Genomic DNA, 15,559 nt, shown 5'->3' with positions numbered 1-15,559 from the left:
GACAACATATAAAACATACATACACAGAGAAAAAATACATAAGACAAAAAAAGAAATAATAATAAGAAAAAGAAAAAAGAGAGAAAACAAAAAAAGAGAAAAAAAGCATCACCTGACATAAGACATCAACAAATTAACTTACATTAACTCACACAACACTAAATTGACTTCCCTTCATCTCGGTTTCGGAATGTGTTAAAAAAATTTCTATCTACAGTTTCTTTTCCTCAAAAAAACTCTTTGCGTCACAGGGGTTATGTCACACCTACTGTGATTTTTAGATTTTTTACCTCTGTTTCCATGTATACCATAAATTTATTCCATTCGTTGTTAAACTTAATGTCTTTTTGGTTTCTTATTTTCTGTGTCATTTTTGCCAATTCTAAATAATCAAATAGTTTAGATTGCCACTCATTTATAGTTGGGATTTTTGATGTCTTCCAATTCTGCGCTATTAAAATTCTGGCAGCCACTGTTGCATACTGAAAAAGTGTTTGGTCTTCCTTTTTGATTTCCTCTCCAATTATCCCCAGCAGAAAAGCCTCGGGTTTTTTTATGAAGGTGTATTTAAGGATTTTTTTCAGTTCATTATAAATAGATTCCCAGAATTTTCTGATTACCTCACATGACCACCACATATGATAAAAATCACCCTCTTTGATCTTACATTTCCAGCATAATTTATCACCAGTTTTGTATATTTTTTCCAATTTTACAGGTGTGATGTACCACCTGTACATCATTTTGTACATATTTTCCCTGAGTGTTGTACATGCCGAGAATCTCATTCCTTTGTTCCATAATACCTTCCATTTATCAAACTCTATGTCATGTCCAAGGTCCATTGCCCATCTCACCATTACCTCCTTTACTTCCTCATCCTTGGTGTCCCATTCAAGTAGCTGGCTATACATTTTCGATAGGAGTTTTGTTTTACTTTCTAATATTTCAATCTGGAATCTAGATTTTTTCTCACTCATTCCATTCTTTTTATCTTCAGCCCATATAGAGTTAATTTGGTGAAATTGGATCCAACCTGTCAATTTGTTTTTTATTTCTTCATATGGCCTAATCCTCCAACCGGTCTCTGTTTTTACTAGCAAATCTTCATAGGTCCATCTTTCTCCTTCGATGTTTGTTTTTTTTATTGTCAGAATATCAATTGGTGATAACCACCAAGGGGTTTTTTGTTCCAATAATTTTTTGTTTCTATCCCACACTTCCAGAAGTGACCCTCTAAAAATGTGGTTAGAAAATCCTTTGTGGACCTTTCCCTTGTTACACCATAGGTAGGCGTGCCAACCGAATCTTATATTAAATCCTTCTAAGTCTAACAGGTCTTTATTTTTAATAATTATCCAATCTTTAACCCAACAAAGGCACGAGGCTTCATAATATAACTTTAAATTTGGAACCGCGAATCCTCCCCTATCTCTTTGATCTGTAAGTAATTTGAATCTAATTCTTGGTCTTTTTCCTTGCCAGATAAATTTAGAGAGTATTTTCTGCCAGTCTTTAAATACTGAAGTTCCCCTGATTATCAGAATATTTTGGAATAAGAATAGCAGTTTCGGTAATAAACTCATTTTAATAGCCGCCATTCTCCCCGACCAAGAAAGTTTTATTCTGTTCCAAGTATCTAGGTCCTTCCTTATTTCTTTCCATGTGGTTGAATAGTTATCTTCCATCAGATTTATATTCTTCATCGTTAACCAGATTCCAAGGTATTTTACCTTTTTAGTTACTCTAATTCCAGTCTGAGTTTCAAGATGGTTTTTCACCTCTTCTTTCACATTTTTAATCATCATTTTAGTTTTTGTTCTATTTAATTTAAAGCCAGATAGTTTTCCGAATTCTTCTAGCAGGTCTAACCCCTTACCGACACTCTCTTTTGGATCCTCCAAAGACAACATAAGATCATCGGCATTTGCTTTCAATTTGTATTCTTTCACTCCAATTTTAATTCCGCGGATCTCTGAAGTTTTCCTTATCTTATTTGTGATTATCTCTAACATCGTAATAAACAGAAGAGGTGACGGTGGGCACCCCTGTCTTGTGCCCTTCAAAATTTCAAAGGGTTCTGTTAAGTTGTTATTAATAATTAATTTAGCACTTTGTTGTGAGTAAATTGCTTTTATTCCTTCCAGGAATGTGCCCTCTATCCCTGTCATTTCCAAACATTTTATAAGAAAACGCCAGGATACATTGTCAAAAGCCTTTTCGGCGTCAATGAACATTAAAACTGCGGGAATTTCATTTTTGGATTCCAAGTATTCAATAATGTTTATTGTATGTCTTATGTTCTCTTTAATTTGCCTATTTGGTAAAAAACCAGCCTGATCAGTATGGATGAGATTGGCTAAACACTTTTTAAGTCGGCTCGCCATTACGTCTGCAAAAATCTTGTAATCATTATTCAATAATGAAATCGGTCTATAGTTCTTAATATTAAGTCTGTCCGAATCCGGTTTCGGTATCAGTGTAATGTATGCCTCTTTCCAGGAGGCTGGTATTCTTCCTCCTCCTAAAATCTCATTCATTACTTCACATAACACCGGTGTTATAAGTTCTTCTAGGACTTTATAGTACTTGACAGATAAACCATCTGGGCCTGGGGCTTTTCCCAATTTCATCCTCTTTATCGCCTCTTGAATTTCCTCTGCTTTTATGGGTTTATTTAATGCACTTCTTTCCTCTTCCAATATGCTGTTAATTCTATTTTCCTCTAGATATTTTCCTATTTCTATTGCATCTTCTTTTTCTCTTTTATACAGGTTTTCATAAAATTTAAGGAAGCTCTTTTTTATTTCGCTAGGATCCTCCAAGACTTGTTCTTCTACTTTTATTTTATTGATGACACTTAGTTTTCTTCTTTTTCTCAATTGCCACGTCAGAAACTTTCCAGTTTTGTTTGCCGATTCGAAATTTTTTTGTTTCATTAACTTAATTCCCCATTCCACCTCTTGGTTTATTAATATTGAGTATTGTGTTTGTAACATCTTATGCAATTGCTTATTCCCATCATCATTCGGTTTTTCTATCAAGATCTTTTCACATTCTCTTAATTGGTTAATTAACTCTTCTTTTTTTTGTTCTCTCATCTTTTTTCTTTGACTATTTTGTTGTATCAAAAAACCTCTTAGCACTGCCTTACTGGCATCCCAAACTATATCCATATTTGTCTCCTTATTAATATTTAAATCAAAATAGTCTTTTAAGGTGGTTTTAGCTTTTTCAATCACTTCTTCTTTTTCAAATAAATAATCGTTCATTCTCCATCTATACATACCCTGGATCTTCCAATTTAGATGTAACATTATTGGGCTGTGATCAGATAGTGTTCTAGGTTGTATCTCACATTTTGACACTCTTATTGTTAGTTCTCTTGATATCCATATCTGATCCAGCCTACTCCAACTCCGATGGGGACCAACTCCCTTCTCTTGCCGTTGCGTTAAGAGTTTGGGTGTAATCCTTGACGCCTCCCTTTCCATGGAGGCACAGGTTACAGCAACAGCCAAGGCGACATTTTCCCACCTTCGCCGCATCAAGCAGTTGGTCCCTTACCTCTCCCTCCCCGACCTGGCCACAGTGATCCATGCGACGGTTATCTCCAGGCTTGACTACTGCAATTCGCTCTTCGCAGGGCTGCCCTTGAAGCTGTCCCAGAAACTCCAGCGGGTGCAGAATGCTGCAGCAAGGCTCCTCACGGGGTCTCTGCCATGGGAGCATATTCACCCAGTGCTTTTCCAGCTGCACTGGCTCCCGGTGGAGTACAGGGTCAGGTTCAAGGTGCTGCTTTTGACCTTTCAAGCCCTTCACGGACTAGGACCCTCGTACCTATGGGACCGCCTCTCCTGATATGCCCCATGGGGAACCTTAAGGTCCATATATAGCAACACCCTAGAGGTCCTGGGCCCAAGGAAGTTAGATTAGCCTCAACCAGAGCCAGGGCCTTTTCAGCACTGGCTCCGGCCTGGTGGAACGCTCTGTCTCATGAGACCAGGGCCTTGCGGGATCTGATTTCTTTCCACAGGGCCTGTAAGACAGAGTTGTTCCGCCTGGCCTTTGGCTTAGAATCAGTTTGATTCCCTCCCCCTCTTTCTTTTTCCTTTCTCCTCCTGTGAAGAGACTGCATCCTAATGTTTTAATGTTGTATCTTAATCTTTTTAATTGTATTTTAATCAACTTGTTTTTATTATTGGTTGTTAGCCACCCTGAGCCCAGTCTTGGCTGGGGAGGCCGGGGTATGATTAAAAAATTATTATTATTAATTCCATCTTGGTTTCACATTATCACAGCTGCAGAACTAAAAAACTTGCTTCACTCCATGGGAAGGCGTTGTAAGGCCGGAATTAAAGCTAAAGGTTATCGAAGTCAGTATTAAATGACATGGTGATAATTTCTGTATATCTCCTTTTTTCTATGTGTTTCACATTTCTTTTTTATGACTGCTATTCTAATAAATACTCCTTCATAAAAGTTATTGCATTGCATTCTTCATTAAATTATCTTTCCCATGGTATTACTCCCCCAAAAAGTGGTGTTATGAGCCATCAAACCTCGGAAACACACTTTTAAAAAAGTTTCCACGATTTTAGCCACTAATGTATTTTTTATATGGGATCAGATGGTTATTATTAATGTTTCATGTGTATATATGTGTTTGAAGCCACTCAGAGTGGCTGGGGCAACCCAGCCAGATGGGCAGGGGAAAAATAAAAAATATTACTATCACTGATACTACTACCTGAGATTTAATAAGCCTGGCTCTTCTGGGATGGATTTTCTTTGGCCCAGTCATGGCATCCCCTCCATCGCCAATGTCAGACGTCTCTTTGGTCAACCCAAGAAAACAAAAACAGAAAACCTGACAGAAGCTACTTATCTTTCCTAACAACTCTGAAGCTGACATTTAAGATGCCTGGGCAGTTCAGACCAGCCGAATCGTGGTATAAAAAGGCAGAACTGGAGGAAGATGGTTCACAGAAAAAACTGGAGTTTGCTGTTCAAGGTTTCTTGTGGGGGTGTTAGGTTCCCAGGTGTTGGAGCTCTGTGGAAATGTGTGAGGTTTGTCACATAGAGGTATATTTTGAATTTCCAGGCAGATAGGACGATCCCACAGGGAGCCTTACCAAGAGAGGCCACGATCTCACGATTCTCCTCCATGACGTCCTTATGCAGAGCTCTCTGGTCAGGATCCAGCAACGCCCACTCCTCATCCGTGAAACAAACAGCAACATCTTCAAAGCACACTGGACCCTAAAAGAAAAAGGGAAATGTCCTCCTCTGAGACAGCAGAAATATAATCTGCTACACAATGCTCTGTTGTTTCCTTCCTGTTAATGCAGCCGCTGGGAGAGATCATTAGGGGGCTTGGGCTGGGTGTCCATCAATATGCAGATGATACCCAGCTCTACCTCTCTTTCAAATCAGAACCAGTGAAGGCGGTGAAGGTCCTGGGTGAGTGCCTGGAGGTGGTTGGTTGGTGGATGGATGGTGGCTAACAGACTGAGGTCGAATCCTGACAAGATAGAAGTACTGTTTTGGGGGGACAGGAGGCGGGCGGGGGTGGAGGACTCCCTGGTCCTGAATGGGGCAACTGTGCCCCTGAAGGACCAGGTGCGCAGCCTGGGAGTCATTTTGGACTCACAGCTGTCCAGGAATGCACAGGCCAATCCTGAACGTTTTGGATTTGTGACCATTATGCTTATTTGCCTTCAGTAGCAGTTAAAGCTCCGCCGGATGAAATACAATTGCCTCTGGTCTATTTTTGGGAATCCTGTAACATGTTTAGGTTTTACTCTGCTAACTATGCATTGGAGTTCTGCCTGGATCAATACTGAGTAGAATTCCATGACAGGGTCTTCCTCCATGAAATCAGCTGCCAAAAGAGAAGGCCCCTAGCTCCCCACAGCTTTCGAAGCCCCCTCCTCTCTGGGCTTTCTGGCAAGCGATTGAACAGTGCGCCAGTGTGCAGCCTGCCTCTGCTCCTCCATGTTAGACCTCTCTTGGCTCTGAGAGACGAGCAGGGAGGGTGGCTTCTGGCAGAAGGAGAGGGAGCCCCCAGTGGCTCCTCCTTCTCCTGGCTCTCCTCTGCTTCCGGACCTCCCTCCTCCCACTCGCCTCCTTCCTCTTCTGCCTCTGATTCTGCACTGCATTCTGCCACAGAGTCTCCCAGCTCACTAAGCCCTGTTACCCCTTCAGCTTCTGACACCTCCTCTTCCCAGGCTTCTCCCTCTTCTCCCTCTGACCGCTCATCCTTCCTCCACCTCCACACCTTCGGCTCTGAGCCGTCTTCCCTTCCTGGTTCCCCGGCTGCTTCCTCCCACCATTCCTCTGTGCCCAACCAGTCCATGACATTGCTCCATCCCTCAGCCTCTGTCCCCACAAGATAGCTTCCTCTGACCTGATCTGGTTCCACAGCTGCTGCTTCCCTTCTGCCCCCATGAAAAGATGGATCAGGAGTTCTTGCCAGCATCATTCTGTCTCCTGCAAAAGAAAAAATGTAAGCAGGATGCCAGGAGTGCCTGCTTCTCTGACAGGTGAAACAGGGCATCTCTAACGACAGATGGGCCTTTCAGAAAGCCTTTCCTGCTGAGTGCAGTTGGACGTTTGTGCCCATTTCATATGTTAGTTGTGCAAAAGTACTTCTTCCTTCCTTGGGACCCTTGTTCCCAACTGTCCCCCCCCCCAAAAAAAGAACTCACAGATTAGTTGGAAAACCAACAGGATAAGACTAAACGGAGAAAAGCCACCTTCCTCCTTACCCAGTGGCCTCTCTCTGGTGTCCAACGGAGGCCTCTCTGCCTCACAGGAATCCAGGTCCACTTCTGCAAAACGATCCCTTTTCTGAAAGAGCAACAAGGATTCAAAACAGAGAATGAATGGTGAGAAATGTTAGAAAGAGAATGACAAAGACAGAAGCTTTAAGGGTGTTAGATCTCATCCCATGGATGCCTTCCAAAGAAAAGAATGGGCCAACAGTAGAGCATTATGGGATGTTCTCCATCCTGTTTGGAGCCCCTTGGGAGTATCCAGAGGAAAGTCTCTCTCACCTGCTTCCTCTCCTCTGCCTGACTCAGGAGGAAACCTTCGGCCAGGGCCACCGCCTGCGAACTGGTCTCCGCTCCACAGTCCCTCACCCAGCTCTCCATCTCCGGGGGAAGGACAGCCAGGAACTGCTCCAAGATCACCAGATCCAGCATCTCAGCTTTTGTGTGCCTTTCTGGCTTCAGCCACTGACGATCAAGGTGGTAGAGTCGGCTGCAAACCTCTCGGGGTCCTTTGGCCTCCTGGAAGCAGAACTGCCTGAACTGCTGGCTCTGCACCTCTGAGCGGAGGGTGTCCTCCTCACCCAGGATCTTCTGCACAGAGTTTTCCCAGAATCCCCCACTGCTCCCAGTTTGATTGGCATGGCCTCTTCCTGCTTCAGGGCCAGCTGAAACTTGATCATCCATCTGTGCTCTCAGGAAGCCTCTGAGAGATCGGAAGGAACCCTTTGGTCTTCTGCCAAATTCTCTCTTAATGAGAAGCTCTAGCATATCCTACAAAGCAAATGCATTGTTACGGAATAGTTTTTATTATTATTAGTTAATATTTTTTTTGTATAGTTGATATAGTTTTCTATAGTTTGTATAGTTTTGTTCTTTAGGTGAGGGGGTCAGGGCTGTCTGGGAGTCGGCCCCATTCAACAGAATGGCAGGGGCAAGTTCCCCAGGGTGGGGGTGGGGATGCACTAGGAGGAGGAGTTGCACTAAGACCAGACCACGTCATTACCGAGGAGGCCGGTTTAGTCATTGTTTGAGGACTATCCTTCCCTCCGGGTCTGGTCTTGACCAGAAGGATACTGGAATCAGCAAGGGAGACCCACGTGACCTGAAGGGGCTGCTGTGCAATGCCAGGTCAATGATTCATAAGACCACGACTTGGATGGAGGACTTGACCTGGCATGTTCACCTCTATGGATGTGGGTGATCTGACATGAAGTGAAACCAAAACAAAAGAAGTGTCATGGTCGGATCACTTCCTGGTGCAACTGGACTTCTCCACGACCCTTCCCCTCTGCAGGGAGGTGGGACTGATTTGGATGGCCCACCCCCGGTACTTAATGGATCCAAATGGTTTCCAGAAAGGAGGAGGGGATGTTTTATCCCATGTTGATGGCCTTTCAGCTGATTTCCTTGTGGCGCCTGGACAGCCCCGTGGTTTTTCCCGGAGCTGAGGGCGATGAAACAATCACTGAGATGTTTCATCTCAGAAACATCTCTAGAGTGTCAGTGGCAGAAAACACACTCTGAATCTGACCAGATATGGGTTAGAGCTCAACGTTGAGCCTACCAATTGACGATGGCTGTCTAAACTGCCTCTATTGCATCTGCAGAAAACAACACCAGGAGACTCTTTCAGGTGGTTCGCAATTTAGTGGAACCACCTGCATCATTGGGGCCTCAAAAGGACCCTAAGACCTCCTGCAATGATTTGGCAAAGTTTTTGCAGTTAAATTGACTCAGATTTGGAAAGAGGTAGACTCCACCATGGGAGCAGGGCCAGGGTGGGAGAGTGCTAGAGTCCCGTCTAGTCAGGTTGCGTGGGATCAGTTCAAGTTTGTTACCTCCAAGGATGTGGACAGGCTGCTTGGACAAGTGAAACTGACCACCTGCCTCCTTGATCATCCTGGCTCATAAAAGTGAATCGGGAAGGGCTGGGTGATGGGCGGGTGGTTGCCAAACAACTCCAAGCACACCTGGAAGAAGCGGACCATTTGGATCCCTTCCAATCAGGATTCAGGCCTCATCATGGGACTTGAAACTGCCTTGGTTGCACTGGTTGATGATCTCTGGCGGGCTAGGGACAAAGGTGAGAGCTGTTTCCTAGTTCTGCTGGATCTCTCAGCGGCCTTTGACACCATCGACCATAACATCCTTCTGGACCGTCTTGAGGGGCTGGGAGCTGGGGGCACTGTCATACAGTGGTTCCGCTCCTTCCTCCTGGGCCGTGTCCAGAAAGTGGTGGTGGGGGATGAGTGTTCAGACCCCTGGGCTCTCACTTGTGGGGTGCCTCAGGGTTCTGTCCCCTCCCCCATGCTTTTCAACATTTACATGAAGCCGCTGGGAGGGATCATCAAGAGGTTTGGGCTGAGTTTTCATCAGTATGCGGATGATACCCAGCTCTACCTCTCTTTCAAATCAGAACCAGTGAAGGTGGTGAAGGTCCTGTGTGAGTGTCTGGAGGCGGTTGGAGGATGGATGGCGGCTAACAGATTGAGATTGAATCCTGACAAGACAGAAGTACTGTTTTGGGGGGACAGGGGGTGGGTGGGGGTGGGGGATTCCCTGGTCCTGAATGGGGTAACTGTGCCCCTGAAGGACCAGGTGCGCAGCCTGGGAGTCATTTTGGACTCAGCTGTCCATGAATGCGCAGGTCAATTCTGTGTCCAGGGCAGCTGTCTACCAGTTCCATCTGGTACGCAGGCTGAGACCCTCCCTGCCTGCAGACTGTCTCGCCAGGGTGGTGCATGCTCTGGTTATCTCCCGCTTGGACTACTGCCATGCGCTCTACGTGGGGCTACCTTTGAAGGTGACCCAGAAACTACAACTACCGTAATCCAGAACGCGGTAGCTAGACTGGAAGCTGGTGACTGGGAGTGGCCGCCGTGACCACATAACACCAATCCTGAAAGACCTACATTGGCTACCAGTACATTTCCAGGCACAATTCAAAGAGTTGCTGCTAACCTTGAAAGCCCTAAACGGCCTCAGTCCAGTATACCTGAAGGAGCATCTCCACCCCCATTGTTCTGTCCGGACACAGACGTCCAGCACCAAGGGCCTTCTGGCGGTTCCCTCATTGCGAGGAAAGAGGTTACAGGAAACCAGGCAGAGGGCCTTCTCGGTAGTGGCACCCGCCCTGTGGAACACCCTCCCATCAGATGTTAAAGAGATAAACAACTATCTGATGTTTAGAAGACATCTGAAGGCAGCCCTGTTAGGGAAGTTTTAAATGTTTGATGTTTCATACTGTTTTTGTTTCTATAGGGAGACACCCAGAGTGGGTGGAGTATAAATATTATTATTATTATTATTATTATTATTATTAGAACCAGGGCTGGATTGCACCACAGCCCAAACCATGAGGTATCTGGAGGAGGAGGAGAAGAAGGAGAAGACAAAGAAAGCAGACTCCTGGGGTGGGGTCTCTTTTCCTTTGCTCTGAGGGCCAGGTATGTATCTGGCCAACCCCCTGAGGGACAAGTGGGCAGAGCCAAAGACATCTCCCTTGAAACTCAGAGTAAAGGATGGGTAGTTTGATGATGGTGATGATTCTCTTAGATGGCTTAACACACACACAGCCATCGGTGCCCAGGTCCCTGGAGGCTCAGGGAGTAGCAGCGCCCATTTCCGGCTGGTTTTCCAGCATCAATCCCTTTGGGAGAGAGAGGATGTGGTCCTGGGATGCCCTGCTCTGGGTGCGAGGGGATGGCTGCCGTGGCCTCCGTGGGGAGCTGCCCTGGGAGACACTGGGAAACTGGTCCCCAATGCGGCAGCCAGACTCTGGGCTGGGATCCCTCTCTTTATCCCTGGCCTTTCTCTCCCACCTTAACTTCCTTCCTCCCAGTGGTTTTTTTTTGGGGGGGGCTAGTCCACCTCCTCATTCAGCTTTGGAAAACCATTTGCAGATGTTTCCTCTGTTCTGCAATGACGATGAGCGACGTCACACAGAGTCAAAGTCCCAGGGACTCCTTTGTTTAAAGGAGGGAGATTTTTTCTGAAGGGGGGGGCGGAGGGTCAAATGAGTTTGGGATCCTCTGATCTGCAGGAAGGAGAGCGTGGCAGCCCTGGCCCCTCCCTGGCAGGACCCTCTCCTCCCTGATCAGGCCCACCAGGCCCCCTCCCCTGCTGCAGCCCTGGGACCCCCACCAGATCCCAGAGAGAGAGGAGACCCACCAGATCCCAGAGAGAGAGGAGATTCACCAGATCCCAGAGAGAGAGGAGACTCACCAGATCCCAGAGAGAGAGGAGACTCACCAGATCCCAGAGAGAGAGGAGACTCACCAGATCCCAGGAGGGGGCAGCGAGGCAGCCCTTGCAGGAGAGACACCAAAGCAGGAAAGGACTGCGGGACTGGGGGGGGGGCTTGGCTCTGGAGGACCTCCCCCCCCCCGCTTCCTGTCCTATCTAGGAAGGCAGCTTGGTTCCCTTTAACCCTTGCAGTGCCGAGTCCCCCCAGCTCAGCCCCCCCCTTGCATTGCACACTCACGTAGCCAGGGCAGAACTGTAATTTCTATTAATTTCTGTCATTTTGAATGGCTCTAAGGGGGCAGCTTCCTCCTCTCTCCGCCTATGGGGGGGGCCTTTGGCTCTTGGCTGGGCTCTGAGCATTTCCCTCGGTCCCTTTGGGGGGGGCTTTGGCTGTTGGCTGGGCTCTGAGCATCTCCCTCGGTCCCTTTTGGGGGGGGCCTTTGGCTCTTGGCTGGGCTCTGAGCATTTCCCTCGGTCCCTTTGGGGGGGGCTTTGGCTGTTGGCTGGGCTCTGAGCATCTCCCTTGGTCCCTTTGGGGGGGGCCTTTGGCTCTTGGCTGGGCTCTGAGCATCTCCCTCGGTCCCTTTGGGGGGGGGCTTTGGCTCTTGGCTGGATTCTGAGCATCTCCCTCGGTCCCTTTGGGGGGGGGGCTTTGGCTCTTGGCTGGGCTCTGAGCATCTCCCTCGGTCCCTTTGGGGGGGGGCCTTTGGCTCCTGGCTGGGCTCTGAGCATCTCCCTCGGTCCCTTTGGGGGGGGGCCTTTGGCTCTTGGCTGGGCTCTGAGCATTTCCCTCGGTCCCTTTGGGGGGGGGCTTTGGCTGTTGGCTGGGCTCTGAGCATCTCCCTTGGTCCCTTTGGGGGGGGCCTTTGGCTCTTGGCTGGGCTCTGAGCATCTCCCTCGGTCCCTTTGGGGGGGCCTTTGGCTCTTGGCTGGGCTCTGAGCATCTCCCTCAGTCCCTTTGGGGGGGGCCTTTGGCTCTTGGCTGGGCTCTGAGCATCTCCCTCAGTCCCTTTGGGGGGGGCCTTTGGCTCTTGACTGGGCTCTGAGCATCTCCCTCGGTCCCTTTGGGGGGGGCCTTTGGCTCTTGGCTGGGCTCTGAGCATCTCCCTCAGTCCCTTTGGGGGGGGGCCTTTGGCTCTTGGCTGGGCTCTGAGCATCTCCCTCGGTCCCTTTTGGGGGGGGCCTTTGGCTCTTGGCTGGGTTCTGAGCATCTCCCTCGGTCCCTTTGGGGGGGGCCTTTGGCTCTTGGCTGGATTCTGAGCATCTCCCTCGGTCCCTTTGGGGGGGGCCTTGGCTCTTGGCTGGGCTCTGAGCATCTCCCTCGGTCCCTTTCGGGGGGCCTTTGGCTCTTGGCTGGATTCTGAGCATCTCCCTCGGTCCCTTTGGGGGGGGCCTTTGGCTCTTGGCTGGATTCTGAGCATCTCCCTCGGTCCCTTTGGGGGGGGCCTTTGGCTCTTGGCTGGATTCTGAGCATCTCCCTCGGTCCCTTTGGGGGGGGCCTTTGGCTCTTGGCTGGGCTCTGAGCATCTCCCTGGGTCCCTTTGGAGGGGGTCTTTGGCTCTTGGCTGGGCTCTGAGCATCTCCCTCGGTCCCTTTGGGGGGGGGTCTTTGGCTCTTGGCTGGGCTCTGAGCATCTCCCTCAGTCCCTTTGGGGGGGCCTTTGGCTCCTGGCTGGGCTCTGAGCATCTCCCTCAGTCCCTTTGGGGGGGGCCTTTGGCTCTTGGCTGGATTCTGAGCATCTCCCTCGGTCCCTTTGGGGGGGGCCTTTGGCTCTTGGCTGGGCTCTGAGCATCTCCCTTGGTCCCTTTGGGGGGGGCCTTTGGCTCTTGGCTGGGCTCTGAGCATCTCCCTCAGTCCCTTTGGGGGGGGGCCTTGGCTCTTGGCTGGGCTCTGAGCATCTCCCTCGGTCCCTTGGGGGGGGGCCTTGGCTCTTGGCTGGGCTCTGAGCATCTCCCTCGGTCCCTTTGGGGGGGGGCTTTGGCTCTTGGCTGGGCTCTGAGCATCTCCCTCGGTCCCTTTGGGGGGGGCTTGGCTCTTGGCTGGGCTCTGAGCATCTCCCTCGGTCCCTTTGGGGGGGGCCTTTGGCTCTTGGCTGGATTCTGAGCATCTCCCTCGATCCCTTTGGGGGGGGCCTTTGGCTCTTGGCTGACCTCTGAGCATCTCCCTCGGTCCCTTTGGGGGGGGCCTTTGGCTCTTGGCTGGATTCTGAGCATCTCCCTCGGTCCCTTTGGGGGGGGCCTTTGGCTCTTGGCTGGGCTCTGAGCATCTCCCTCGGTCCCTTTGGGGGGGGCCTTTGGCTCTTGGCTGGATTCTGAGCATCTCCCTCGGTCCCTTTGGGGGGCCCTTTGGCTCTTGGCTGGGCTCTGAGCATCTCCCTCGGTCCCTTTGGGGGGGGGCCTTTGGCTCTTGGCTGGGCTCTGAGCATCTCCCTCGGTCTCTTTTTGGGGGGACCTTGGCTCTTGGCTGGGCTCTGAGCATCTCCCTCGGTCCCTTTGGGGGGCCCTTTGGCTCTTGGCTGGGCTCTGAGCATCTCCCTCGGTCCCTTTGGGGGGGGCCTTTGGCTCTTGGCTGAGCTCTGAGCATCTCCCTCGGTCCCTTTGGGGGGGCCTTTGGCTCCTGGCTGGGCTCTGAGCATCTCCCTCGGTCTCTTTTTGGGGGGACCTTGGCTCTTGGCTGGGCTCTGAGCATCTCCCTCGGTCCCTTTGGGGGGGGGCCTTTGGCTCTTGGCTGGGCTCTGAGCATCTCCCTCGGTCTCTTTTTGGGGGGACCTTGGCTCTTGGCTGGGCTCTGAGCATCTCCCTCGGTCCCTTTGGGGGGGGCCTTTGGCTCTTGGCAGGGCTCTGAGCATCTCCCTCGGTCCCTTTTGGGGGGGCCTTTGGCTCTTGGCTGGGCTCTGAGCATCTCCCTCGGTCCCTTTGGGGGGGCCTTTGGCTCTTGGCTGAGCTCTGAGCATCTCCCTCGGTCCCTTTTGGGGGGGGCCTTTGGCTCTTGGCTGGGCTCTGAGCATCTCCCTCGGTCCCTTTGGGGGGGCCTTTGGCTCTTGGCTGGGCTCTGAGCATCTCCCTCGGTCCCTTTGGGGGGGGCCTTTGGCTCTTGGCTGGGCTCTGAGCATCTCCCTCGGTCCCTTTGGGGGGGCCTTTGGCTCTTGGCTGGGCTCTGAGCATCTCCCTCGGTCCCTTTGGGGGGGGCCTTTGCCTCTTGGCTGGGCTCTGAGCATCTCCCTCGGTCCCTTTGGGGGGGCCTTTGGCTCTTGGCTGGGCTGTGAGCATCTCCCTTGGTCCCTTTGGGGGGGCCTTTGGCTCTTGGCTGGGCTCTGAGCATCTCCCTCGGTCCCTTTTGGGGGGGGCCTTTGGCTCTTGGCTGGGCTCTGAGCATCTCCCTTGGTCCCTTTGGGGGGGGCCTTTGGCTCTTGGCTGAGCTCTGAGCATCTCCCTCAGTCCCTTTGGGGGGGGCCTTTGGCTCTTGGCTGGGCTCTGAGCATCTCCCTCGGTCCCTTTGGGGGGGGCCTTTGGCTCTTGGCTGGGCTCTGAGCATCTCCCTTGGTCCCTTTGGGGGGGCCTTTGGCTCTTGGCTGGGCTCTGAGCATCTCCCTCGGTCCCTTTGGGGGGGCCTTTGGCTCTTGGCTGGGCTCTGAGCATCTCCCTCGGTCCCTTTGGGGGGGCCTTTGGCTCTTGGCTGGGCTCTAAGCATCTCCCTCGGTCCCTTTGGGGGGGGGCCTTTGCCCCTTGACTGGGCTCTAAGCATCTCCCTCGGTCCCTTGGGGGGGGGCCTTTGGCTCTTGGCTGGGCTCTGAGCATCTCCCTTGGTCCCTTGGGGGGGGGCTTTGGCTCTTGGCTGGGCTCTGAGCATCTCCCTTGGTCCCTTTGGGGGGGGGGCCTTGGCTCTTGACTGGGCTCTGAGCATCTCCCTCAGTCCCTTTGGGGGGGCCCTTTGGCTCTTGGCTGGGCTCTGAGCATCTCCCTCGGTCCCTTTTTGGGGGGCCTTTGGCTCTTGGCTGGGCTCTGAGCATCTCCCTCGGTCCCTTTGGGGGGGGCCTTTGGCTCTTGGCTGGGCTCTGAGCATCTCCCTCGGTCCCTTTTTGGGGGGCCTTTGGCTCTTGGCTGGGCTCTGAGCATCTCCCTCAGTCCCTTTTGGGGGGGCCTTTGGCTCTTGGCTGGGCTCTGAGCATCTCCCTCGGTCCCTTTGGGGGGGCCTTTGGCTCTTGGCTGGGCTCTGAGCATCTCCCTCGGTCCCTTTGGGGGGGCCTTTGGCTCTTGGCTGGGCTCTGAGCATCTCCCTCAGTCCCTTTGGGGGGGGGGCTTGGCTCTTGGCTGGGCTCTGAGCATCTCCCTCGGTCCCTTTGGGGGGGGGCCTTTGGCTCTTGGCTGGGCTCTGAGCATCTCCCTTGGTCCCTTTTTGGGGGGCCTTTGGCTCTTGGCTGGGCTCTGAGCATCTCCCTCGGTCCCTTTGGGGGGGGGCTTGGCTCTTGGCTGGGCTCTGAGCATCTCCCTCGGTCCCTTTGGGGGGGGGCCTGTGGCTCCTGGCTGGGCTCTGAGCAT

The 15,559-nt window shown here is 51.0% G+C and overlaps 2 protein-coding genes across 7 annotated transcripts in view; both read right to left on the bottom strand.

The window, feature by feature from the left end:
• LOC128412051 (zinc finger protein 91-like) overlaps window positions 1-11,113 on the bottom strand; it is a 96,555-nt gene extending 85,442 nt beyond the window's left edge. Inside the window, exon 1 of the mRNA XM_053384881.1 lies at window positions 11,028-11,113. The gene's annotated coding sequence lies outside the window, so the exon portion shown is untranslated. The remainder of the gene's footprint in view (window positions 1-11,027) is intronic.
• The window catches only part of LOC128412059 (zinc finger protein 239-like), an 89,787-nt gene that overhangs the window by 3,167 nt on the left and 71,061 nt on the right, over window positions 1-15,559 (bottom strand). For 3 of the 6 annotated variants that reach the window (XM_053384898.1, XM_053384897.1, XM_053384899.1), the window contains 2 exons: window positions 6,410-6,492; window positions 5,136-5,262 (listed from right to left, as the gene is read on the bottom strand). In XM_053384898.1, the coding sequence (XP_053240873.1) occupies window positions 5,136-5,262; window positions 6,410-6,492 (210 nt within the window). Of the gene's footprint in view, window positions 1-5,135; window positions 5,263-6,409; window positions 6,493-6,770; window positions 6,853-7,058; window positions 8,220-15,559 lie in introns of those variants that run through there. The other 3 variants (XM_053384895.1, XM_053384896.1, XM_053384900.1) reach the window with 3 other exon arrangements.

Source organism: Podarcis raffonei, chromosome 4, assembly GCF_027172205.1.
Source record: "Podarcis raffonei isolate rPodRaf1 chromosome 4, rPodRaf1.pri, whole genome shotgun sequence".
Classification (NCBI taxonomy): Eukaryota; Metazoa; Chordata; class Lepidosauria; order Squamata; family Lacertidae; genus Podarcis; species Podarcis raffonei.
Note: the sequence above shows the minus strand (reverse complement) of the source record. Positions and strands in the feature narration are given on the sequence as shown.